The 28,000-nt window shown below is 26.1% G+C and overlaps 1 protein-coding gene across 1 annotated transcript; it reads left to right on the top strand.

The window, feature by feature from the left end:
* The first annotated feature begins 38 nt into the window (after nucleotides 1–38).
* On the top strand, nucleotides 39–27,733 carry LOC145833778 (chondroitin sulfate synthase 2-like). Its single transcript, XM_082940957.1, has 20 exons — nucleotides 39–205; nucleotides 1,360–1,446; nucleotides 4,262–4,395; nucleotides 4,903–4,982; nucleotides 8,296–8,491; nucleotides 9,340–9,499; nucleotides 10,600–10,767; nucleotides 12,805–12,996; nucleotides 13,628–13,691; nucleotides 14,007–14,093; nucleotides 14,420–14,520; nucleotides 14,801–14,959; nucleotides 17,390–17,503; nucleotides 17,899–18,024; nucleotides 18,375–18,449; nucleotides 18,845–18,965; nucleotides 19,143–19,201; nucleotides 19,628–19,780; nucleotides 26,005–26,114; nucleotides 26,547–27,733. Exons 1-20 carry the CDS (start codon nucleotides 50–52, stop codon nucleotides 26,656–26,658), a joined length of 2,454 nt encoding a protein of 817 aa, XP_082797083.1. The 5' UTR covers nucleotides 39–49; the 3' UTR covers nucleotides 26,659–27,733.
* The last annotated feature ends 267 nt before the right edge of the window (nucleotides 27,734–28,000 follow it).

Below are 28,000 nucleotides of genomic sequence, written 5' to 3'. Positions count from 1 at the left end.
AATGCATGTTACAGCATGAAATCTACTTCTACAGCAAAGTTTTAATAAAATGAGAGGAAGGCTGGTGAAGAAGATAAGGCCCCTCTTCCCCATATTCGTCGGGTTGTTTGTCGGGGTGAGCATCAGCGTGTTTCAGAGCCCCCTTCTCAACAGGGACTGTGCCGATTTGAATAGCCAGTTTGATATTGGGATCAGCTTTAATCATGTTAGTTTGTTTTCTGTAAAATTTTTCATAGCATAAAAATTTTTATTAGTTTGACTATGTTAGTTTGTTTTTACTATTAGTTTGACTACGTTAGTTTGTTTTTATTATTAGTTAAGAGCATTAAAACTTTTCATTTGTTTTCATTTTATTGAAAGTTTTATTAGTAAAAGTTTCTGCAACTGCTGCTCTGTTACTTTGTTGTTGTGTTAGTTTGTTTTTGATAACAAGTTTTATAGCATGAAAAAAAATCAATTATGTTGAGGGATTTGCCTATGTAAAGCTTTTTGATAAAAATTTCTGCAGCTGTATTTTTACTATTGTCACTAATTGTAATTGTCACTGCATTTCTCTTGCTGTTTAAAATTGTTTTTTAATATTTTGTAAGTAAGTATTTTCATATGACTTAAAAATATACGTTGTCTTCACTGTTGGTTTGAACCTGTATATTGTAGAGTTACTCAGGGAAACCTTGAAAAACCTGGAATTTGAGAAGTTTTGAAAAAAAAGGAATGAAAAAAAAATTTTACATTCAAATTTTGATTTGAAAAGAAAGATCTAATATATAGTTAAAGTTTCGTCATCATCAAATTTATTTATTTACAAAAAACACATTTAAAGTAGCTTTACAGTATCTTTTTAATGTTACTAAATTACTTAACACAATTTTAACCTTAAACTTAGCTTTAAACTAAAAATAAACCTTACAACCTGTACTTTTAATAACCTGGAAGAAATTAAAAAAATTAGCAACCCTGAAAATGACAAAAGTTTGATTAAGGTTTAGAAAATTTATCATGAACAAGCAATTTTTTGAGTTTTTAAATTTTTGTGTATTATAAAACACATATAAAAAAGCGTTACAATATCTTTTCAATATTTTGTACTATTTAAAACAGTTTTTTACATTTAAATTATTTTTATTCTTAAAATAAACAAAATATTGTTCTTTAAAAACCTAAAAAAAAATCCAAAACCTTTACCAACCCTGATCTATTCAGGTTGCTGATATTCATTAATGTCTTAAAGTAGTTAGTAGTAATACTATTTATTTGCTGTTTTAAGTAAATGGGCATACAAAGTATTGAAAATGTTGTTTTAAAATTAAAAGTATTAACATTATAAATTATGTATTTTATCTTAAACATTTTAATCAGGGTCAGCAGAAAGAAATAAAGTACTCTCAAGAGCAAATAAACAAGATGGGCTACAAACCAATGTCGCCTGATGAAGCAGAAAGATATGTCAGTTTAATTATTTTTGAATAAATCATAAAATGTTAATTAGAATAAAGTTAAATAATAAATTAAATGGGATAAATAAATCATGTTAATTCGATAAGAATTGAGAATAAAACAATCTTGTTAGTTTTGTCATTTGAGATAGTAAGTTATAATGTTGTTTTGATGATTAGCAAATAGTGAATGTCAACTGACGAGGCAGAAAGATTTTTAGTTTCTTGAATATTGTTATGCTAAATATGAAACTTTAGTTTGTTGATAATTGAGAACGAATTGGTTATATTCAAATATATATAGAATTTAAAGATATGTAGTCTGATTGTTTTTAAGTAGAATGTTACTTAACGTATACTTAAATATAAATGATTATTTTAATTTGATAGTTAAATAACAGATGAACAAACATTTTAGCTTTAAAATGATTAAAGAATATGTTAGTGTGATAATTATTAATTGTGATTAAGTAACTAGATAGGACTAGATGTTTTAATTTTAAGTAATTAATTATTTATGAAGTAGATAAGTTAGTTCAATGATGATTAAAACATTAAATATTAATTTGTTAGTTTGATGATTAGTTGATAATTAAAGATTGAATTGATAAGTTTGATGATAATTAAAATGTTATTATATTTTAGGTTCAATTTATTGTATGTTTTTTAACAGAACAAAATAAAATAAAACACTATTTATAGCTTGTATATTAATTATACATATGAGTGTTTATTTTTATGACTAAAATGTATGCTTGTTTATTTAAATAAAGTAAAGTAAAATGCTAATTGAAGTTAATTTTTCTAGTATTCTCAAATGTTTCATTGTATTAAATTTTTTTTTTAAATAATATAACAAGTCATTGACAAATTGACCTTTTAAGGTTAATAAGGCTTAAATACCCATTTAATAAATAGGAGATTGTTTATTGGAATTGATTTGATTTTATAATACTTCTAAAAATATACTTTTGCTCTATATTTATATCTACTTAATTATGTCTTTTATAGCTTCATATGTTATTTAAAATATAATTAAATTTGTGAAAATTATAACAAATAAAAATGTCTTAATTTTAAATTTTATATACTATCGATTTAGATTATTGGTTTGTTAAAATTTATGCTATTACTGGTTTTCAGCTTAGACTGCTTCAGAATATAACTTTAATACAATATTTTATGCATTATACATATGTATTAAACACTAAGAACCAAATTATTTAACTATGTTAGCTTGATACTTATGTAAATAGTTTATTTTAGTTAGTTTATTTGGTGATTTCAAATTTTTTTTTTGTTTTGTTGTAATAGATTTGTAAAATTTTGCTTACTAGTAATTGAAAGTTGTTTGAAAACCTTGATAAAATCAAAGTTGTATTTACTTAATAATTTAGTCAATTTCATAAGTAAGTGATTCTTTATAACAATACTTTACATAATCCATGACTCTTTAAAAACAAAGTTTTTTTTATTGTAGTTCTTTTACTGACTTTATGTTAGTTTGATAACAGATAAGTTTTTGTGAAACTATTAAATTTCGTTATATCTTTACCATATATTTAAATTGGTATACTGACAATTCCTAACCGCGATCATTTCCCACCCGATCGAATCCCACCCGCGCACAATTCCCACCCACAACTTTTTTATTTTCTATATTTATTCCTTTATTTTTTTTACATTTTTGTTTTATTTATACTTATTACATGTTTATTTTTACTATCACTATTACCCCTAACCCTTACTCTTGGTCTGTAAGCAGTTCTAGAATCTGACCGGGTGGGAAATGATCGCGTGTAGGTAATGAGCGGTTCCCATTTAAATTTATTTTTTTAGCATTTCAAGTAGATGGCTTTGCTCATCTCCACATAATTACACTCTCTAGTGAGCTTAAAAATATTTTTGTAAAGCTGATTTTTTAGCCATTATTTTAATTTAAGTAGCACAATAGTAAATAAAATTCATAACTTTAATTGTTTTGATTAATAGCTAGGTAGAAATGACTAGTTATTTTCTTTATGCTACTATTTTTCCAGCTTCCAATAATAATGTTTATTAAACACTGTATTGTTCTATACATGGTTAAATTAATATTGTCTTTAGATAAAAATAATATAAGTTAAAACTAAGTAATTATCATTTTAATCTTATAAATAATATAGTTGTTCACTAATTTTATAAAGAAAATAAATTGTAGAGACTATTGTGTGATATGCACATAGTAGTTTTTTAAAAAAGCTGTAAAATCATAAAAAAACTTTTATACTGAGGTATTTTTAAGTTCAAGAAGATATGTTTATCTAGTAGCTCAGATTTTTTATTACTAAACATATGACGCCTACTTGAAGTATTTAATGTTAGTGTAATTCTACTATAGGTACCTATTAGATATTTTCAATTTTATAAATAAGGTTATGTCTACATATTTTTTAGTTTAATGAAATTTTAGATTAAAAAACTTTGTATGGACTTTAATTTAGTGAAAAGAATGTGCGTACTGATATACTTGATAAAACTGAAATAAAATACTTTCTTATATTCATTTATTTTATTTATATTTAGAGAAAAATCGTGCGTACTTATTTGTTTTATTTTAGAGAAAGTATTGTATGTTTTCATATATCTAGTTTTACATAAAAAGTGTTTTTATTTTTTTCTTTTATTTTAATATATATAAAATGCCGTTTTTACTTATTCTATATGTTATATCAGAGAAAAGATCATATGTGTTCACATATGTAGTTTTACATAAGAAATATTTTATGTTTTTTTTTGATATATAGAAAATATCGTTTTTACTTATTTAATATGTTTTACATCAGAGAAAAGATCGTGTGTACGCCCCTCCAATTCAGGACAACATCGAAGATTTCGAACCTCGAATAATAATGGACCCCGAACTGAAGCCCAAGGTGGCTGAGAATTACGAAAAGAATAAAAAGATTCACCGGCCCAGGTAGAATTGTTTAATTTATAAATATAAAATTTGATTTAACTTTGAAATATTGTCTATCATGGGACAACAAAATTTAATTCCCAAAGTGCAAATTTTATCAACACTTTTTAAATAATACTTGAACTTTGATTTTTAGTTTGAATAATTTAATTGCCTTTAATATTGGCACAGCTTAAAATTTCTTCAAAATGTATATTTAAAAATTGTACCACCATTGCCTCGCACACTTTATATTTTCTTGTACTCATTGGTAATAACTAATCTTAAAGGTCATTTATCCGATTGGAGTTTTGCAGGCAAAAAGTTCAATTAATTTAGAATTTATTTTGTATTTAGATACCTAAAACTTTTAACTAGAACTTATCTATATTCAATTAAGTTTCCTAGGGTAAAGGTCAAACTTATTATTTTCTTTTAAGAAATTGTTTGTAATAAATAAGTTTAAATGTTACTTATATAATTGATGCTTACCTGGGTAAAACTCAAACCTATGAAATTTATTTTCAGATACCTAAAACAGGAACTGGGTATCAGGGACAACTTGGCAGTTGCCGTGGTAACGTCTAAATCTACCCTGCCGACCATGGGTTCGTTACTATCTGTTTAATATATACTATATAAGAATATTTGTAAATTGTTTTTTGTTTTTAGCTGAAGTTTCTTATAGTTTTTATGATTTATCAAGTGCTGCCTTCTAAAACTTAGTTGTACTAAGATATAGTTAAATGTTTGATTATATTTTTACTAGATTATTGAATTAAATGATTGTTAGTGATTATACATTCCTTGCAAACTTTACAAAATTTTACATGGTTTGTTATTAAACAATTTTTACTTTGAATGTTCTTACTTAAGTTTTTTTACAAAGTCAATGTACTTTATAAACAACTAGAACTTCTAACAACTTAGTTTAAATTTGTTTTCACAATAAAAATCCTGATTTCTCATAACCTATTTCCGTAAATATTACCATTATTTATTTTCATAGAAACTTTTCTGGATAAAATAAATTTTAAATCTGCAGCTATGAGGGTTAAATCTAACTAGCATGCTTAAATCAATCTGATTATTTTTATAGTTGTTTTTTAGGTATTTCCCAACTTATTTATGGCACGGTGTGTGCTTGCTAGCAAAAAATTTGTAGATTAGTTTTAAAGGGAAGGACCAAGTGTAGATAATTGTGAATTTGTAATAACTAAATTTTTATAAATATACTGATATATGTATTATATTGTATGGTGATATACTATGTATGGCTTGACCTATTGCAGTGTTTTAGTTTTTTCTAAGTTAAAATAATTTTCAATTTTTTACAAACCTTCTTATAAGATTTTATATTTCATTATCCTAGATTTAAGTTTGAATACCATTTTTTTGCTTACAATCAAGTCAGAATTATTTTCAAACTTTAACATTTAAGACTTTTTATAGAAGTTTATAACATGTAAGAATAATAGTTGTCATGTTTTATTTTTTTATGTTTTATATGTAAATTAGATGTTTTGCAACTCTTAGCACAAATAAAAACGTTTATTAAGTTTTTTTATGAAAATTTAAATGTAAAAATTTTTTTATAGACAATTTATTTTATCAAGTTCCAATTTTTTTTACAAGTTAGTACTTTTGTTTTGAAGTATTTGTAAAAGCTTTTTTAAGTTGGAAAATGTATATAAATTTTTTGTTGTTTTTAATATACTTATATGTAAGTAAAAGTTTTGAATATCAGTCTGTTTTTACTGTTATTTTTTACACATGATAGCATAGTTTTTATGGCTCATTTAAGCTCATTAATTACTTATAGGTCACTAGTTATTTCAAAAATATTTATTTGGCTTTATATTTAGAAAATAAAAAAGTAACTTATAGCTTTAATGCAGTTTTACTAAAAACATCTTTTTTTTAAACTTTTTTGTAGACCTTTACAATGCGATGTTTTTTTTTAGTATTTTCATAACAGTTTAAAGTAAATATACTTTAAAATTATATATATATATATTTTAAATTTACAACAAAATAAAAATAAATTATTGCAAAAAGTTTAGTATCAATCTACAAAGAATATTACCCTTATTATTTTAAGTTTTTCTGAATATTTCCTTTAATACTGTTGAAGAATGTATCAAAGCTGTGTCATAGTTTAAGTTGTAAAGATTTACTTTTGTACAACTATCCACTTTAAAATGCAATTGTGAGTTGCGTAATTGCTACTATTTATATGATAAATTACGATAAAAAAGTCAGTCTGTAATTAAAATATAAAGTTTTTCTTTTATAAATTTATTCATTAAGTATTTCAATTGTTTATTTGTTCATAATATATTACTTTTTTTTGTTAAAATAAATCAAAACACTGATTATTTTAATAATTAAATATACTTTAATTAAAACTCAAATGAAATCACATTTAAACTAACTTGTTTTTTGATTATCCACTGATATCGCATAAAGTTGTCGAATGATTTTAAATTAAACTTAAGTATTAGTCCATGCTTTTCAACCTTAATAATAATTTCAACTAAAAAAATAATAACACAATAAGCTTTAAAAGATTTGTTTACTGCCTCCATATAAACGCAATTATGGCTTTTTCAAACGTATATACTGTTTACCAAATAATATTCGATTGTACGCAAAAGCTTTTTGTTTGCCAATGCAAAGCGCTGTAAGACGCTCAGTGACGCAACAAAGGCGTAAATTCGAACAACTTTGTTACAAGCGAATACTTATTGTATTGCGTATTACGCAATATTATATATCCATTTTTAACAAAAGTAGTTAAATTCTGAAACCGCAACTAATGTGGTATTTGTATAATAAAATAATTTTCTTGGTTCGAGTAGGAATAACCAATTGTAAATTCACTATTTTCCCATAAGTAGTTTGAAAATATTGTAGTCATTTGAAAACAAACAGTTTGAATTTTTTAATTTACGATAAACCAGTATACAACGCTTTAACTCAAATAGTAGTAATTTGGTTGAGAAACATTGATTTAAAACTTGTATTTGAAGTTTAATGTTTTTCAAAAAAAAATTATATAAGTAAAACTGAAAAATAAAAGATTGTCGTCGAAAGCCAATATTTTAAATGTGAATATATGACTTGATTCAATCTCAGTCTATAAAAAAAAAACTAATTTATTACACTTATAGTTGAGTATGTTGATTCAATATAACTTTATCTAGATACAAATATTGTAAAAACATTACTTTATATATGTTTTTGTTGTAAACTCTTTTAAGTTGACAAATTAATGTTACTTAAATAAAAACACGTTTAATTAATTGAAACACCAATTCCAGGTTTAATATGATATTTTATAAGTATCAAAATTTTTAGCATGAACTTGTTTACCAGGTTTTAGAAACCAAGAGAAAATGGGTCTATACATTAACACATATGTTTACATAAGTACGAAAAAATCTCTTACAAGCATATCATTTAATTAAAAAAAAAAAAAAAAACGGTTTTACTCAAGATATTTTAATATAGTTTTTGAAAGTATCGAATCTTCTGTTAATAGATGTTTTTATGTTAAAAAACCTGTCACAATATTTTATTGGCTATCAGATAGAAATTAACAATGTTTATTTTACAAAAAATTTTATGTATTAATGGAAAATAATTCATAAATTGGAATTTTTCTGCCAATAGATCCACGTGTGTCATATTTGAAAAAAATCTGTCAAAATGACTCTCGAACAGATATTATTGATGCTGATTTTGTACGCCCACCCGTACATTAGTCATAAAAATTCAAAAAAAAAAAAACTTTGAGACAAGTTCACCAACTGACACAGGGCATATAAAACATTATTTTTTTATTTCACATTTTAGTTTTAGATTGAATCATTGGATAGATGAATGTTTTATAATTGAATTTTCACACATTTTTCACAGGAATAGCGTTCAACCGCACATTCTCCCACCACATGCAGTTGCAGCCCACCTTCTACCAACCGTGGATCGACACGAACATCGGCGGCGACAATTATGACGACACAATGGTGCGCAACATGAACGTGAAAACGTTGAGGGCCGGAAGCAAGAACAAGTTCATTGTTGAGTTGCTGGACAACTTGCACCAAGAACACATGTTTGTTTTATTTTATTGTATGTTATTGTAAGTAAGACCAATTTTTTTTTTTGAGCTTCTGAACAATCTTCGCCATGAACACGTGTTTGTTATGTTTTTTATATATTATGTGATTGAAAACGAAAAAACTTAAATAATAAAAACAAATGTTTGATTGGGTTGTAAATTGCTATCACTTGCAAATTATTTACATTCAAAATATTTGTTTGTTAGAACTTTGTTTTATTGCTTTTTATAAAGTATATACATTTATAATATTTGTTTGTTTGAACTGTGTATGTTATTACCTATAAAGGGTATACATTTAAAGTGTATTACTGTTTAGTTATCAAAACTATCATCATTTTGACGCATTTAAATCATTAACATTCTGCCAATTGATGAGCTTATCTCGCTAAATTTTAAAAATCTAACAGAAGATAACACATTTATACGTTCATTATAGCATACTAACATGAAAGCCACGCAGCATAACGATGTTATCAAAATATTAACAAAGATGTCTCTTATCAATTGGTGCATTTATCTGGCCTGATTTAAAAAAATCTGGTGAGATAGATTCCAAGTAAAAATTTATACAAAAATAAAACATTCCAGTGATACGCATGACTGGTTCTACTTGACAGTGGACAATATTTGTGAATCATGTCACATAAAATAATTGAGAAAAATATGAACAAATACATTTTAAATAATCCTTCTGCCAATTGATGCGCTTATTGTACTGGTTGTGCCAGATTTTGCCAGATTTTAAATATCTAGTGAAATAAATGCATCAATTGGCCCAGGCTCCAAAAAATCAAAATATAAAAAACTGTATAATAAGATAAATTACAAAAAATCCACAGTGATACGCATGACTGGTTCTACCTGACAGTTGACACCTCCTACTCCCAGGCGGACCGGATGAACGGACTGGTCAACCACGTCAGCATAAACAGGAGAATGTTCATGGGACGGCCCAAGACTTACACCGACGCCCGGGGAATAAAGTACCAGTACTGTTCAGTTGGTTGTTTGTTTGATACTTAACAAAAAAAATATTTAAAAATTAAGAAGTGTATAATGTCGAGTACCAGTATTGCTTAGTTGGTTGTTTAAATAAATTTTACAAAAATTTTGAGCAAAACTCCTTTAAATTAAAAGTTTTGGCTAAATATAGTTTTGTATAAGTATGCAGCGCTGTAAAATCGTTCAAGCTTCGTACTTGTATGTATGCATATATGAAAACTTTATGAAAAGTTACTTGGTTTTTAAATTATATTTAATAAAACAACACTGATATAGTAGTAGTTTTCAAATAATTTTAAATCTAAAAAACCAGTGAATGTATTGTCATAAGGTATCTTCAGAACTTAAAAAAATAAATTTTACTTGGACATATAAACTAATTTTGCAAATATTATACTACATATTATTACCGTAGTTGAAGCACAGAATAGTGATATTGCGGTTGTATAATCTTTTTTTTGTTGCATTGAGTTCACCAAGACTACTAGTATAAAGATCTGGTTGTAATAGATAGATTTAAAGTTACTTACATTTTGGAAAATACACTAACTCATTCTATCATATTACTATACATAACAATTTATTATAGTAAAGTCTAATTAAACTTTTTAATCAAGCGACTTTGAAACTTATATCATATTATACTTAGTTAATGTCACATGATTCCTAGTAACAATTTCAGCACGTTAATTCAAACACTGTACATTTTACAGTTGAAGCATGGTATAGTGATTGCTGCTCACAGACATCTAACCTCGAATTTATATCTTGACTAGCTAACAACTATGTTTTAAGCACACTGTTATATTTATATATAGACATGTATAACATGAACTAGTTTTGCAAATAGTTTAGACACTATACATTTCACAGTTAAAACACAGAAAACTGGTTGTTGAAGTATGAGTTGAGCGCATAACTTAAATAGTGTTATTTATTCTTCACAATTTGTTGTAGTTAAGTAAAACTAAGTTTTCTAAATCAAGCAGCTTTAAAACTTATAACGAAAAACAAATATTCTTATTTTAAGCACCTCTATTCACACATACTATACATTTTAACAGTTAAAACATTTTAAAGTTATTTTATTTTCGCAGTTGAAGCACGGCATAGTGATATCGAGGTTGCTCCTGATCGACATCCAACCTTACTTGAAGCAGTGCAGCGAACAAGCGGAATCCCAACACTTGAGCCCGGACATGATGCTGGGAAGGTGCATCAAAATATCCACCAGGGGCGCTGTTGACTGCACCGACAATCAAGACGTTAGTTAAATTATTAAATTTAGATTTTTGTGTTTTACTTTTTATTTAAATATCAATGATCAGTGTGAAAAATAATAAAAGTTAAGTCCATAACATAAATGTGTCATTGTAAAGATGGTTATAATTTTTTTTTCTAGAAATGGAAAAATGTTTACAATTTGACAACAAAGACTTTTGTTTTCTACACTAAATCTGATTTATTATCAAAAATTTATCAAAAAGTTCATATACAATGTGTAATTTTAAAGTAAATTTGATTTTGATTTTTGCTACAGATATAATAAACTGTAAATTAAGTTTTCAAAAATCAGTTTAAATTAAAGCTACAAAGTTTGCAAACGTAAGTGTATACGTAAACTGGGGTTTTGATTTATTTGCAAAAATGTGTGAAAAATGTTCATGTTTGTTTACTAGGCGAATAAAGAATGATTGGTTTTTGTTCATTGTAAATACTGACGCCTTTTAACAAGTCTACTGTTTAGATGGTACGTGATTTATGTGCGTTATTTCGCCTTATATAAATAATATTTTGTGATTGAAATTAGTTCGAACGTGAATTTATGTCATGTGTAATAAATAGTTGTTTGAATAACTTTTAAAAGTTTAATTAGTGTGTTAAAGTTTAATTGCAACTTTTTAAAGTTTACTTGAAGTTATGAGAAGTTTATTGTTTGCCAAGTGAGTTTGTACGAAAACATTTCTCAAAAAATGGGCGTTTAAATCTTATTTATTAGAATGTTTCATAAGTAAATAAACTTTTATCGGAATATTTTAATTAAATAAGATTGTAACATTTTCAATGCAATATTTATTTATATTTTAGTTAATTTTCAATATAAAGTAAAGAAGTAACTTTAATTAGTATAACTAGACCATGTTTACTTTACTACCAGCCAAACATTTTCTATTATTTCAACATTTTTATTACTTTGAATTAAAGCTTAGAATAATGTATTAGTAATTCAGATTATTAAAATTACATTCATTATGATTAGTGTTGTTTGATTACAATGGTAAGCTTGCATACTCTATTCTGGATAAATGTATTACCTAAGATCAAAATTAAAAAAGCTCATTATAAGTTAATGCAACTTAATTACTTCACGTCTAATGGTAGTCGTGGGTTTGGATAAGGAAAATAACTACCTTAATGAAAACTAAAAATTTGTATCCGACTGAAAAACCTTCATAATGTACAGGGTTGCCACTTTACCTGGAAACCTGGAAAAACCTGGAATTTGACAATTTAGGCTAGAATAATCTGGAAAAACCTGGAATTTAAGAAATTTTGAAAAAAACCTGGAAAAACCTGGAAATTTGATCAAAAAATCTGGCAAAACCTGGAATTTTTAGTAACTTAAACATTTTCAGTTGTAAAATTTTGAATTGACACTAGTCTATCATATAACTAAGATTTTTCGTCATCATCAAAAAATTTCTTTATTAAAAAACACATTTAAATTGACTTTACCGTATCTTTTCAATGCTTTTATTCTATGTAACACAGTTTCTTTAATAGAAATTAACTTAAAACTAAAAATAGACACAAAAATGTGTACTTTTAAAAACATGGAAGAAATTTTGAAAACCTGGAAAAAAAATTGAAAAAATGAGTGGCAACCCTGTAATGTATTTGTTTATATCCTTACTAGTTATTTATATATAAATATGTATATATGCTTGATTGATAAGCATGTATAGTTGTTTGAAAAGTTTACTGTTGAAAGGAATAAAATTTCTACTATATAACGGAGTTGTAAACACAATAAAACCAGTTGTATACCATTGATGTGTTTGTTCTATCTAAGAACAAGTAATGTTAAAATGTTTGTATTAAATACACACCCTCAGAGTTTAAATTAAATAACAAACACTTGAAAAGGGAATTTACATAACACCTTATAAAAATTTCTTTGATATCCTTTATTTTTTGCAAATAACTAACTTTTTGCAACAAGTTTCTAGTATTCAGATGATCAACACCAACAGTTTAATTGTTCAAAAATAGAACTAGTTGCAATACTGACAATTTAACAGGGACGAACGTACTACACTTTCGATTTGCCAGACGACAACTCGATAGACATCGACAGCAACGACGTTTCAACTGCGTTCAAGAACTCGCTTGTGGTCACTAACGTCAAATCTCCTAACAAGATGTACCACCTGCACAAAAGGTTCAGCGAAATAAAAGCCGACCTGGCCTTTCAGCAGATATCAGAAATTCAGGCTTGTTTGCTAATTGTTATTTACTTTATATATTTCTGCTAAATTAATTAAAACCTCAAATTTATCTTTTCAATATGTTTAATCTATTATCGTCAAGAAAATATGCAATAAATTTGTATAGTTTTTTAAATTTGTTTTTAGTCTGATATCTTGCCTTTCAGCAGGTATCGGAAATTCAAGTTTGTTTAAAATTAAACATTGTTTTAAAACTATTTTATTTGCTTGAAATTTGTTTTTGGATCTTAAAAAAAGTTTTAAGATATCATAGTTAGGTTTTTGGATACTCTGGTGAACAGCTTTTAAGTATATATTAAAAAACATCGAAAACTTAAATATCTCAGATATCGGAAGTTTCAGTTTGTTTATTTTTTACGAGTCATGTTTGTATTTCCGAAGTTGTTTACAAATGTACCCTTAGAAGTTGGAAATTTCAGAGATTTTCAGAAACCATTTTGTATAGAGTTTTGAAGTTTATTAAACAAATATTGAAAACTCTTGTTCCTTTTTTACTTTTAAATATTGAAACACGACATTAACTGGATGACGAATTTGATTGTTATACTGTTTACATTTTTAAAATCCGTTAATGAGAAGTCTTTAGAATTTATTTTAAAATAAATATATTTCACAGGAAGAAATAAAATCACTGGAAGGAAAGTTACCACCTGAAGCTCCTGCACTTTCCTGGCCTATTGGTAAATTATTATATTAAAATTTACTATACATATTAAATACATACTAAATAATAAATAGAGCCGCTTTAAAAATAATTAGTTTAATACCTTAGTAACAATGCTCAGCTTGATTAATTAATTAATAAAATTTAATATCAAATAAATTCAAATATATAAATAATAAACATTTAAAGCTGATTTAAACCTAACTAGTTCAATGACTTAGTATCATTGCTTGATTTAACGATGCTTACAAACTTTTAGTTTAATGTTCGTACGAATTAATTCATTAGTATTTTATAAAAGTACAAATTATAAACAACAAACATTATGTAGGTATCAATCCATCCTACAGACCCACTAACAGGTGGGACATAATATTGTGGGACTACTTCACCGAGGACTACACACTAACATGCCCCGGTATGTTGAAAAGTATTAATAAATAATTGGAATACATTTTTGTTGAAGCTTTTGATTTATTATCATGCTTATTTTTATATTTAAGTAAGACCAAACAGTACATACGTGTAATTGATTATACAATGAATTCTTTTTTTGGGATAATGTTAAATTGCTGGGTTGTTTATTTGCAAGTTATACAATATTTTAAAAACTCATAATAAAATATATCTTGAGTGTAAAATAATTATGAAGTACTATTTATTTAGTGTTTAAAAGAATCAATCATCAAAAACAACAAATGTTTTTACTTTTTACCATTTATAAAATATCGCTTTTAATTATAGGTGAAATACCAAAATGCGAATTGAACGGAATCGACAAAATAGACATTGTCAATATAATTGAGGTTGCACTGAAACGATTGAATGAGAAATACAACCCCCAGGTTATTTTAAATGCTAAAATTTTTCATATTCCAGCCGTATTATTGTTTAAAACAAATACTTTTTTACACTTGATTCTTTAATACACCAGCCTAAGTGCAAAAAACTTTTTACATTCGCCACAGCTAGATTTAAAACATCTCAACAGGGATTGGAACTGATATACTTTTTTTTTACACCTATTTTGTCAAGACTGGATGTGTGTCTACATTGTTTTAGAAACCCGTAGCATCTGCAACAGCTAGATTTAAGTTATCTAAAATCATTTAAATTTAAACACAGGGATTGCAGCTGAGCAAGAAGAAGCTGATCAACGGGTACAGGAGGTTCGACCCGCAGAGGGGGATGGAGTACATACTGGACTTGCTGCTGTACGTGCAGGTGCAGGGCCGGACCATTGAGGTCAACCACAGGGTGGATCTGTTGAGACCGTTGACTAATGTGAGTTGTTTTGTTGTTGTTTGCATGTATTAAAATGTACAAAAGTTACAACTAAATTTTAAAGCCATACAGTGTTTAGGTACATTTAGATTTAGATCTGCTGAGACCATTAACTAATATAAGTTGTTTTGTTGTTGTCTCTTTAATGATATTTCATAGTTATAAAAATAAGCTTTATGTATAAAATATAGGTATTATATCTGTCCTAAACACAATAGTTGTTGTTTAGTGGTTTTTTTTATAACACTATAAAGTTTGTAAATTCAAACAAAACAATCATTCAAATTTTTATCTCACAGTTTTTTTTATTTGAAGCAATTTTTTACATAACTGTTATTGTATATATTAAGAATATATAAAACTTATAAACACCATTGAAAATGATATATCGCGTAGTGTCAATTCACAACTTCATTTTTGAATAATGAGATGTTCTTATCACATATTTATATACTATATATAGTATGTGTATATACATATGAATTTATATAGATTAAGTTTAAAATAAAACCAATATAGTTATAAGCAAATTAAGTTGTAAGTAAAAAACATTTTTTACTAATTACTGTCTATTAATTTAAGCAATTTTTTTTGTAATTTTTGAACAACTTAAAAAATAATTCATAGTATAGTTTTTATTGAACATTTTAATTTGTTTATTGCAAACAAAATACAAAATAGAAGTACTTTTCGGACACGCTCTTCAGTATTTTTTCGTGTCAAAACAAGCTGAAATAATGATTTACTGATAAAAACTAATAAAACTAAGTATTTAAGAAAACAAATTAAATTTAACACAATAGTAATAATTAACAAATTAAGGCAATCGTTAAATCAGAAATAATATAAATGTAACATTATTGTATTGTATGTAACATATATGTATTATTTCTGATTAAACGATTGCCTTAATTTGTTAATTATTACTATTGTGTTAAATTTAATTTGTTTTCTTAAATACTTAGTTTTATTAGCTTTTATCAGTAAATCATTATTTCAGCTTGTTTTGACACGAAAAAATACTGAAGAGCGTGTCCGAAAAGTACTTCTGTTTTGTATTTTGTTTGCAATAAACTTTAATGTATAAAAATTGTGATTTTCATAATGGAAAAACCATTATTTCAACATTTTAATTTGTATATTTTTGTTTCTAATTTTATCATCCTAAACCTTAGTTACTTAATCGGTATGTTGAGACTTCTTTTTTTGTTAATCTCTGCGAATATATATGTAAAAATCAAAATTAAAATTTGCCAACATCAAAAATTTCAACTGTTTATACTTTCTTGCTGGTTCTACAGTTTTGTAAAATACTTGAATGTAAACTTTTTATAGCTTTTTTAAAATTATTTTTTCAAGTTTCACTTACTTGAATGGTTATTTTTTATATTTAAATAAAAATTAGTAATATTTATGCTGTAGAATAAAATTACAATTTTGCACCAACATAAAACCCATAATTATTACAGATTTAAATTTACGGCCACTATAAACTGCGGCAATTAATTGCGGTTTTCAGAACAGTTTAAATTTGATTGGTGAATTTTTTTTCTTTACATAATTTATTTAATTGGACTGTTAACATTAAATCATCCTGGTTCTTAGAAAAAAATTTTTATTACAGTTTTTAAAATAAGCTAGCTGTATTTTTTAAGTGTTTTGAAAATCTAAAGGTCATTTAGAAACAGTTATAATTTTCGTTTGTTTGATGTTTTTCTAAAGGAATGGTTTTATTTTATTTTAGAGGTTTTAAATCACACTGTACGAAAAACAAAGTCAAAATATTTTTTATTCCAATAGTACAAACAAGTCAAGATTTTTTTAACCTTATTATATAACTTTAGAGTAGTAGTTTTACTTTTGCCAACAAACATGGCTAAAATTAATAAAATGATCAAAAATCTTAAACCATAGAAGTGTGTATTGTGAATAAAATAAAACTTATGTGAGTTTTAACAAAATAACAAATCTGTAAGTTGTCCGTAAACTTTGATGAAAACCAGAACTAATTTAGAGCTAATGGCTGCAATCAAACATTTTTGTTTTAATTTTTGACTTTGCAATAAATTAAATTATCTTTATTACTAACTTTATAATTTAAATTCTACGAAGGTTTAAAAATATAGCTTGATTAAAGAAAAAGAGTTTCAGTAATTAGTTTTTGGTTATGTTTTTGATAACTATAAAAACAAATAAATATTTAAAGTAACTAAAAGTAAAAAATATTTAAAGTTTTGCTTTAATCAAGTATTTTTTGTTACAATTTTTGTCTATATAAGTGACTAGTTCAAATTGAAAGTAACTACTTTTAGGTAAACTAAATGTGTAAGTTACATTTAAATAAGAAATTAAATAACGATAAATATTAGTTATGACGTAAGAATAAACACTTATTTATGACGTAACAATAATTGAGTTATAACCTAATAGGCAGAAATAGTTCCGATGCCGTTTGTGACGGAATCAGCTTCAATAAACATTATATTGTCGGTCACTAAACATGAAAGGAACTTGTTCAAAAAATTCATGAACATTTACGCCAGCGTTAGTTTCGTTTTTATAAAAATTAAATTTTTAATTAGTTATATTTTAAGCTTTTATGTAAGTAAATTTTATCAACTTAAAAGTAGACACATTTTAAAGTTCTTTTATAATTTTAAAAGCTTTGGCTAATACGATTTGGAACTAAATGATTTGTCTTGGATTTATAAAAACTGAATAATTATGTATTAAAAATTGAGATTGTTAGAAAAGATATATTAAATAACTCACAATAATTTATAATGATATCAGTATTTTTTCCCAAAAAAATTTTTTTAAACTCTTAAGTATTTTTTTTTTCGAAAGCATAACTTTTAATTTTGCACAAGCAGTATTGAAAAAAAAATTCGAAATTGTAAACTTTCAGAGACACATTTTCTACATATTTCAATGTACAGGTTGTACTGCAAACGAAGGAGAAATGCTCACTGACAGTCGTGTTCATTTACAATGGAGAAAGCGCTTCTCAGTTGAAAGACAACGATATTTTCCTTGAACAAAAGAAAATACTCGATGAGTTTGAAGTTAGAATTATATTTGTATGAAGTTTAAAAACAATTACTGTCTTATTTACTTTTTTGCTCATATACTTCTAGATTGAATTCATAGTAGCTATGAGTTATGCTTTTTTAATACTGTCGAAAAGTGTTAAAACGGATCTAATAAAAGGTCACTTTTTTAGAAATTGAATAAAAAACACAGGGTATTCTATATTTTTATAAAATTTTATGCAAACCAACTCTTCAACAAAAATTGTAAATTTAAGTATGCGTGGACTTATACTCCTAAAATACACTAACTTGAATATGTTAAAACTAATTGTTTGTGTTATAATTTTTAAAATGCCAACTTCCACATGAAAACTTCTTCACAGGACAAATACAAGAATGAAAATGACCCGAGCAAGTTGATTCCATGGCTCAGTATAAAAACAGAAATACCCTCACAAGTAAGTTATAAAAAACATTTTTTACATCAAATAAAATTAAAAATGAGATACTTTTGCAAGTTATCTTATAAGAATTGTTATATTTGTCAACAAGTATAAAAACAGAGATAACTTCACAAGTTAGTTTTACATACTATAATTATTTTTAGTTATTTCTGTAGTTACTGTTGTTTATATTAATCAGTATAAAAACGGATATACCTTTTAAAGTAAGTTGATAATAGTTAAAATTTTAAGTCAGGGCATCTAAACAAGGTTTCCAAATGACAAAATTTAAAAAATGTAAGCAAAATAGATTTCTACTTCTAAGCAATTAAATGCATAAAACGAAATATGCTTTTAACTGTTCATTGCACTAGTAATAGTCGATTTCGTTAACGTTTGCCATGTTTCAGTTGAAAACGATGGATATAGAGACGAAGAAGTTTTCCGATGACGCGCTGCTGTACATAACATCACCTGCAGCCGATCTCAACAGTGATTTTCTCAACAGATGCAGAATGAACACTCTGCAAGGTATGCTTTGTTTACAGAGTAGTTTTTTTTTTTTGGAATTTAAAAGGTTTTAGCTTAACTTGTGTGTTAGATGATATACTATGACGTTGTATTGATTGTTGAGCTATTTGTATTTTATCATTTAACTATTTTTTGTTGTGACTGAAATATAAATTTATACATTTTTTTTTTGTTTAGGGTGGCAAGCGTTTTTCCCAATTCCCTTTTCTAGGTACAGCCCTGAAATTGTGCACAAGGTTTTTGTTGTTGTATTTTATATTTACTAAAATATCGTTAAGTTTTTATAAAGTTAATTAAATGGTACCTTTACATCATTGAAAAGAAAAGTTTATCATTTTCAAACTAGATAAACAATACATATTTTTTAACTTCAATTGTATAGAATACATTACATGGCATGATGAAGTAAACGACAATAAAGAATAAATTTTTAAAAAATTGGTATAAAAAATCACATAACAAGGATAAAATGATAAATGGATTTACTGTGGCAAGTGTTACTTAACTTAATTAATAACCTACTTAAATAAGTTTTAATTATTTTTTTAATATATTTTTCATCCCATACAATGGAAAGTTTTACTTAACTTATTTAAATTTAATCTACTTCAACAAATTTTTTATTTTTAAATATTTTCTAATATTTTTCACCCCATACATAGGGTCAACCGGCACCGGAGAAAGTGTCGATCAAGCCGAAGTACGGGAGGTTCGACATTTACTCGTTCGATGAGGTGTGCATACACAACAGCGATTACGTGAAAGCGAGGAATTTGCTCAGCGCCTCCGTCAGCCAGCATGACACCCAGTTGAAAGTTTGTTAAAAATAAATAGAATATAATTGAATGTAATAACAAGACACCCAGTTGAAAGTTTTTTAAAATAAATAGAATATAATTGGATTAAACAACATGACACACAGTTGAAAGTTTGTTGAAAATAAGTAGAATGTAATAACAAGACACACAGTTGAAAGTTTGTTAGAAATGAATAGAATGTAATAACAAGACACCCAGTTGAAAGTTTGTTAAAAATAAGTAGAATGTAATAACAAGACACTCAGTTGAAAGTTTGTTTAAAATAAGTAGAATGTAATTGAATTAAACAACATGACACTTAGTTGAAAGTTTGTTAAAATAAGTAGAATATAATAACAAGACACCCAGTTGAAAGTTTGTTGAAAATAAATAGAATGTAATAACATGACACCCAGTTGAAAGTTTGTTTAAAATAAGTAGAATGTAATTGAATTAAACAACATGACACTCAGTTGAAAGTTTGTTGAAAATAAATAGAATGTAATAACATGACACACAGTTGAAAGTTTGTTAAAAATAAGTAGAATGTAATAACAAGACACACAGTTGAAAGTTTGTTGAAAATAAGTAGAATGTAATAACAAGACACACAGTTGAAAGTTTGTTGAAAATAAATAGAATGTAATAACATGACACACAGTTGAAAGTTTGTTAAAAATAAGTAGAATGTAATAACAAGACACACAGTTGAAAGTTTGTTAAAAATGAGTAGAATGTAATAACAAGACACACAGTTGAAAGTTTGTTGAAAATAAGTAGAATGTAATAACAAGACACGCAGTTGAAAGTTTGTTAAAAATAAGTAGAATGTAATAACAAGACACACAGTTGAAAGTTTGTTGAAAATAAGTAGAATGTAATAACAAGACACGCAGTTGAAAGTTTGTTGAAAATAAGTAGAATGTAATAACAAGACACACAGTTGAAAGTTTGTTAAAAATAAGTAGAATGTAATAACAAGACACACAGTTGAAAGTTTGTTGAAAATAAGTAGAATGTAATAACAAGACACACAGTTGAAAGTTTGTTGAAAATAAATAGAATGTAATAACATGACACACAGTTGAAAGTTTGTTAAAAATAAGTAGAATGTAATAACAAGACACACAGTTGAAAGTTTGTTAAAAATGAGTAGAATGTAATAACAAGACACACAGTTGAAAGTTTGTTGAAAATAAGTAGAATGTAATAACAAGACACGCAGTTGAAAGTTTGTTAAAAATAAGTAGAATGTAATAACAAGACACACAGTTGAAAGTTTGTTGAAAATAAGTAGAATGTAATAACAAGACACGCAGTTGAAAGTTTGTTAAAAATAAGTAGAATGTAATAACAAGACACACAGTTGAAAGTTTGTTAAAAATAAGTAGAATGTAATAACAAGACACACAGTTGAAAGTTTGTTAAAAATAAGTAGAATGTAATAACAAGACACACAGTTGAAAGTTTGTTAAAAATGAGTAGAATGTAATAACAAGACACACAGTTGAAAGTTTGTTGAAAATAAGTAGAATGTAATAACAAGACACACAGTTGAAAGTTTGTTAAAAATAAGTAGAATGTAATAACAAGACACACAGTTGAAAGTTTGTTGAAAATAAGTAGAATGTAATAACAAGACACACAGTTGAAAGTTTGTTGAAAATAAATAGAATGTAATAACATGACACACAGTTGAAAGTTTGTTAAAAATAAGTAGAATGTAATAACAAGACACACAGTTGAAAGTTTGTTAAAAATGAGTAGAATGTAATAACAAGACACACAGTTGAAAGTTTGTTGAAAATAAGTAGAATGTAATAACAAGACACGCAGTTGAAAGTTTGTTAAAAATAAGTAGAATGTAATAACAAGACACACAGTTGAAAGTTTGTTGAAAATAAGTAGAATGTAATAACAAGACACGCAGTTGAAAGTTTGTTAAAAATAAGTAGAATGTAATAACAAGACACACAGTTGAAAGTTTGTTAAAAATAAGTAGAATGTAATAACAAGACACGCAGTTGAAAGTTTGTTAAAAATAAGTAGAATGTAATAACAAGACACACAGTTGAAAGTTTGTTAAAAATGAGTAGAATGTAATAACAAGACACACAGTTGAAAGTTTGTTGAAAATAAGTAGAATGTAATAACAAGACACACAGTTGAAAGTTTGTTAAAAATAAGTAGAATGTAATAACAAGACACACAGTTGAAAGTTTGTTAAAAATAAGTAGAATGTAATAACAAGACACACAGTTGAAAGTTTGTTAAAAATAACTAGAATGTAATAACAAGACACACAGTTGAAAGTTTGTTAGAAATGAATAGAATGTAATAACAAGACACACAGTTGAAAGTTTGTTAAAAATAAGTAGAATGTAATAACAAGACACACAGTTGAAAGTTTGTTAAAAATAAGTAGAATGTAATAACAAGACACACAGTTGAAAGTTTGTTAGAAATAAGTAGAATGTAATAACAAGACACACAGTTGAAAGTTTGTTGAAAATAAGTAGAATGTAATAACAAGACACTCAGTTGAAAGTTTGTTAAAAATAAGTAGAATGTAATAACAAGACACACAGTTGAAAGTTTGTTAAAAATGAGTAGAATGTAATAACAAGACACACAGTTGAAAGTTTGTTGAAAATAAGTAGAATGTAATAACAAGACACACAGTTGAAAGTTTGTTGAAAATAAGTAGAATGTAATAACAAGACACACAGTTGAAAGTTTGTTAAAAATAAGTAGAATGTAATAACAAGACACACAGTTGAAAGTTTGTTAAAAATGAGTAGAATGTAATAACAAGACACACAGTTGAAAGTTTGTTGAAAATAAGTAGAATGTAATAACAAGACACGCAGTTGAAAGTTTGTTAAAAATAAGTAGAATGTAATAACAAGACACACAGTTGAAAGTTTGTTGAAAATAAGTAGAATGTAATAACAAGACACGCAGTTGAAAGTTTGTTAAAAATAAGTAGAATGTAATAACAAGACACACAGTTGAAAGTTTGTTAAAAATAAGTAGAATGTAATAACAAGACATGCAGTTGAAAGTTTGTTAAAAATAAGTAGAATGTAATAACAAGACACACAGTTGAAAGTTTGTTAAAAATAACTAGAATGTAATAACAAGACACACAGTTGAAAGTTTGTTGAAAATAAGTAGAATGTAATAACAAGACACGCAGTTGAAAGTTTGTTAAAAATAAGTAGAATGTAATAACAAGACACACAGTTGAAAGTTTGTTAAAAATAAGTAGAATGTAATAACAAGACACGCAGTTGAAAGTTTGTTAAAAATAAGTAGAATGTAATAACAAGACACACAGTTGAAAGTTTGTTAAAAATGAGTAGAATGTAATAACAAGACACACAGTTGAAAGTTTGTTGAAAATAAGTAGAATGTAATAACAAGACACACAGTTGAAAGTTTGTTAAAAATAAGTAGAATGTAATAACAAGACACACAGTTGAAAGTTTGTTAAAAATAAGTAGAATGTAATAACAAGACACACAGTTGAAAGTTTGTTAAAAATAACTAGAATGTAATAACAAGACACACAGTTGAAAGTTTGTTAGAAATGAATAGAATGTAATAACAAGACACACAGTTGAAAGTTTGTTAAAAATAAGTAGAATGTAATAACAAGACACACAGTTGAAAGTTTGTTAAAAATAAGTAGAATGTAATAACAAGACACACAGTTGAAAGTTTGTTAGAAATAAGTAGAATGTAATAACAAGACACACAGTTGAAAGTTTGTTGAAAATAAGTAGAATGTAATAACAAGACACTCAGTTGAAAGTTTGTTAAAAATAAGTAGAATGTAATAACAAGACACACAGTTGAAAGTTTGTTAAAAATGAGTAGAATGTAATAACAAGACACACAGTTGAAAGTTTGTTGAAAATAAGTAGAATGTAATAACAAGACACACAGTTGAAAGTTTGTTGAAAATAAGTAGAATGTAATAACAAGACACACAGTTGAAAGTTTGTTAAAAATAAGTAGAATGTAATAACAAGACACACAGTTGAAAGTTTGTTAAAAATGAGTAGAATGTAATAACAAGACACACAGTTGAAAGTTTGTTGAAAATAAGTAGAATGTAATAACAAGACACGCAGTTGAAAGTTTGTTAAAAATAAGTAGAATGTAATAACAAGACACACAGTTGAAAGTTTGTTGAAAATAAGTAGAATGTAATAACAAGACACGCAGTTGAAAGTTTGTTAAAAATAAGTAGAATGTAATAACAAGACACACAGTTGAAAGTTTGTTAAAAATAAGTAGAATGTAATAACAAGACATGCAGTTGAAAGTTTGTTAAAAATAAGTAGAATGTAATAACAAGACACACAGTTGAAAGTTTGTTAAAAATAACTAGAATGTAATAACAAGACACACAGTTGAAAGTTTGTTAGAAATGAATAGAATGTAATAACAAGACACACAGTTGAAAGTTTGTTAAAAATAAGTAGAATGTAATAACAAGACACACAGTTGAAAGTTTGTTAAAAATAAGTAGAATGTAATAACAAGACACACAGTTGAAAGTTTGTTAGAAATAAGTAGAATGTAATAACAAGACACACAGTTGAAAGTTTGTTGAAAATAAGTAGAATGTAATAACAAGACACTCAGTTGAAAGTTTGTTAAAAATAAGTAGAGTGTAATAACAAGACACTCAGTTGAAAGTTTGTTGAAAATAAGTAGAATGTAATAACAAGACACACAGTTGAAAGTTTGTTAGAAATGAATAGAATGTAATAACAAGAGACACACAGTTGAAAGTTTGTCGAAAATAAGTAGAATGTAATAACAAGACACACAGTTGAAAGTTTGTTGAAAATAAGTAGAATGTAATAACAAGACACATAGTTGAAAGTTTGTTGAAAATAAGTAGAATGTAATAACATGACACTCAGTTGAAAGTTTGTTAAAAATAAGTAGAATGTAATAACAAGACACTCAGTTGAAAGTTTGTTAGAAATGAATAGAATTTTATAACAAGACACTCAGTTGAAAGTTTGTTAAAAATAAGTAGAATGTAATAACAAGACACTCAGTTGAAAGTTTGCTGAAAATAAGTAGAATGTAATAACAAGACACACAGTTGAAAGTTTGTTGAAAATAAGTAGAATGTAATAACAAGACACACAGTTGAAAGTTTGTTAAAAATAAGTAGAATGTAATAACAAGACACACAGTTGAAAGTTTGTTGAAAATAAGTAGAATGTAATAACAAGACACACAGTTGAAAGTTTGTTGAAAATAAATAGAATGTAATAACAAGACACACAGTTGAAAGTTTGTTAAAAATAAGTAGAATGTAATAACAAGACACTCAGTTGAAAGTTTGTTGAAAATAAGTAGAATGTAATAACAAGACACACAGTTGAAAGTTTTTAAAAATAAGTAGAATGTAATAACAAGACACACAGTTGAAAGTTTGTTAAAAATAACTAGAATGTAATAACAAGACACTCAGTTGAAAGTTTGTTGAAAATAAGTAGAATGTAATAACAAGACACACAGTTGAAAGTTTTTAAAAATAAGTAGAACGTAATAACAAGACACACAGTTGAAAGTTTGTTAAAATAAGTAGAATGTAATAACAAGACACGCAGTTGAAAGTTTGTTAAAAATAAATAGAATATAATTGAATTAAACAGCATGAAACTTAGTTGAAAGTTTGTTGAAAATAAGTAGAATTTAATAACAAGACACACAGTTGAAAGTTTGTTGAAAATAAGAAGAATGTAATAACAAGACACACAGTTGAAAGTTTGTTAGAAATGAATACAATGTAATAACAAGACACTCAGTTGAAAGTTTGTTAAAATAAGTAGAATGTAATAACAAGACACACAGTTGAAAGTTTGTTAAAAATAAGTAGAATGTAATAACAAGACACACAGTTGAAAGTTTGTTGAAAATAAGTAGAATGTAATAACAAGACACACAGTTGAAAGTTTGTTAAAAATAAATAGAATATAATTGAATTAAACAGCATGAAACTTAGTTGAAAGTTTGTTTAAATAAATAAAATAAAATTGAATTAAACAGCATGACACACAGTTGAAATATATATATAAAAAAACACTTAAATTAAACTAATACAAACCTAAAAGCTATGTTGGAAGTTTGTTAAATATAAATACAATATAATAACAAGACACTCAGTTGAATGTTTATCATTAAAAACATTTTGTTTACTTTTCTTTTAGATAACAGAGGCACAGGACAAACTGAACATTTACGATCTTCTTGTCAAGTATTCCCAATTGCACGTCTTTAGAGCTGTAGAACCTCAATTAGTGAGGAGATATTACCACAGGTTCGATTTATAGTTTTTATATGATTAATAAAATTTATACTTGTTATTTCTACACAGGCGTAATTTCAATAAACCTCGACTCTAAAATAAAGATTGTATAAGAAACAATGTTATAAAAAATTGAATTATTATGTTAACTTTTTGAGGTGATAAATTTTAAAACAACACAGTCTTTGTGGTGCAAATAACAATTAAATTTCGTTAGTTTTTCACACTTTATAAAGCTATGTGACCCTAGTACTGGTTTTCCTACCATAATTTTTATTTATTCATTTCATTAAATAAGTTTTACACAAATTAATGTTATTGTTATCTTAGCAACTTACGAAGCGGAGATTATTCTTACCACATTATTATTTAATTAAAAAGTTGTTTAATTAATATTTTAATTTACATATAAAACTATTTAAAAAAATTAATATTATTATTTAGGGCTTGCGACACTCGTAGCGGGGACGATTCTTACCACCGATGCATCAGAAGCAATTCGGAAGGACTCGCTAGCAGACAGCAACTAGGATTGGAACTGTTCCCTGAAGATTAGAAATATGTATGATAATTAAAACTATTCCCTGAATGTCAAAATTATTTCCTGAAGATTAGAAATATTTCCAGGAAATTAAAATTTTATATAACATTAGAAATTTCCCTGGAGATCAGAACTATTCCTCTGAAGGTTTATTTAATTTTTAGCTTGAGTTTCAGTTTTTCTTGAAAGTTTAAATGTTGTAAAGTTTGCACAAAAATGTTTTGATATAATGTAAAAAAGAAACTAGGTTGAACGACTGGGCATTTGATGTAAACTATCTTCTTAAGCCTTATACTTTTATATTTCTTTTTTATGTTTCCATTAATTTACCGCTGAATGAGTTTTCAACTCTTCTCCCAAACAAAAGTTGCAATATGTTGTTTTTTTCAAAAAACGGCTTATTTTTTATAAATTTATCACAAATAATTATAAGTGAAATTGTATCGACTTTTGCTTTATGTTGATTAATAATGATTTAAGCTTAATAGTTTACAGTTTCAAAATTTTTTTCAGCAACTCATTTCTAATGGTATCAGATATTTTCATTAATTATTTATTATGTATTTAAATACAGTTTTAGTTGTTGTCGTTTTTAATTGTGGCAGTAACTTATTTGACTTCCAAAAATATGTTAATATGCTTTCTTTTTTAATCTAATTTTTCGTCTTTTAGAAAATGTTTCTTTTTAATAATCGAATGTTACTTATTATGTTACAACTAACCAAACACCTAATTTTTAACAATCAAAATGTTTACTATTTTTTAGTTTTATAGTTTACATTATTTTATTAGCGTTTTTATCATTCAAGTGTTTATTCATATTAGCGTTCGATCTACTCACAATGCCGACTTAGTTTCAAAATACGTGGTGCAGTTATTTTGCTTCGAGGCTGCTTCAAGTATTAGTTTTCTTCATATTATAACCTTAGCGAGATATTTCAAAAAAATGAGCAACAAAGTTAATACCTCAACTAGTTACTTAATACAACTATTTCATTTAATTACAAAAATAATAGTTTTAGTATTTTTATCATTTGTATTTTTTCTAAACGCCTTATTTTGTACAAAATTCACACTTTTTACTTTTGTTTTGTCACAATTTTTTATTTCATTTGTAACTATTTATTTTTACATTGTTAAAATTAACATCTTATGTTCCAAGTTTAAAGTTTTATAAGTTGGCCAAAAGATTTTTTGACGTTTTAAAGAATCTATTTTACTTAAAAAAAGATAATGATGTAACTATTGTACTTAAGTTCCACCTTAAAAAACAGAAGTCTTAAAATCAGTTTAACATGCAGTTTAGAAGAATTAGTTTTAAATAAAGTTCATAAATATTTTACTCGTTAAACTTATT

This window comes from Thalia democratica, chromosome 4 (assembly GCF_965202585.1).
Source record: "Thalia democratica chromosome 4, ktThaDemo2.hap1.1, whole genome shotgun sequence".
In the NCBI taxonomy this organism is placed as follows: Eukaryota; Metazoa; Chordata; class Thaliacea; order Salpida; family Salpidae; genus Thalia; species Thalia democratica.
The sequence above is the reverse complement of the archived record's forward strand: the minus strand, read 5'-3'. Positions and strand labels throughout refer to the sequence as shown.

What these genes read in the sequence shown, in the direction of transcription:
- LOC145833778 (XM_082940957.1), top strand. Translation starts at nt 50, where the DNA reads ATGAGAGGAAGGCTGGTGAAGAAGATAAGGCCCCTCTTCCCCATATTC. An exon ending in TGTTGAGACCGTTGACTAAT is followed by an intron (nt 14,960 to 17,389) that starts GTGAGTTGTTTT and finishes ATAACCTAATAG; the next exon opens with GCAGAAATAGTTCCGATGCC. An exon ending in AGCATGACACCCAGTTGAAA is followed by an intron (nt 19,781 to 26,004) that starts GTTTGTTAAAAA and finishes CTTTTCTTTTAG; the next exon opens with ATAACAGAGGCACAGGACAA.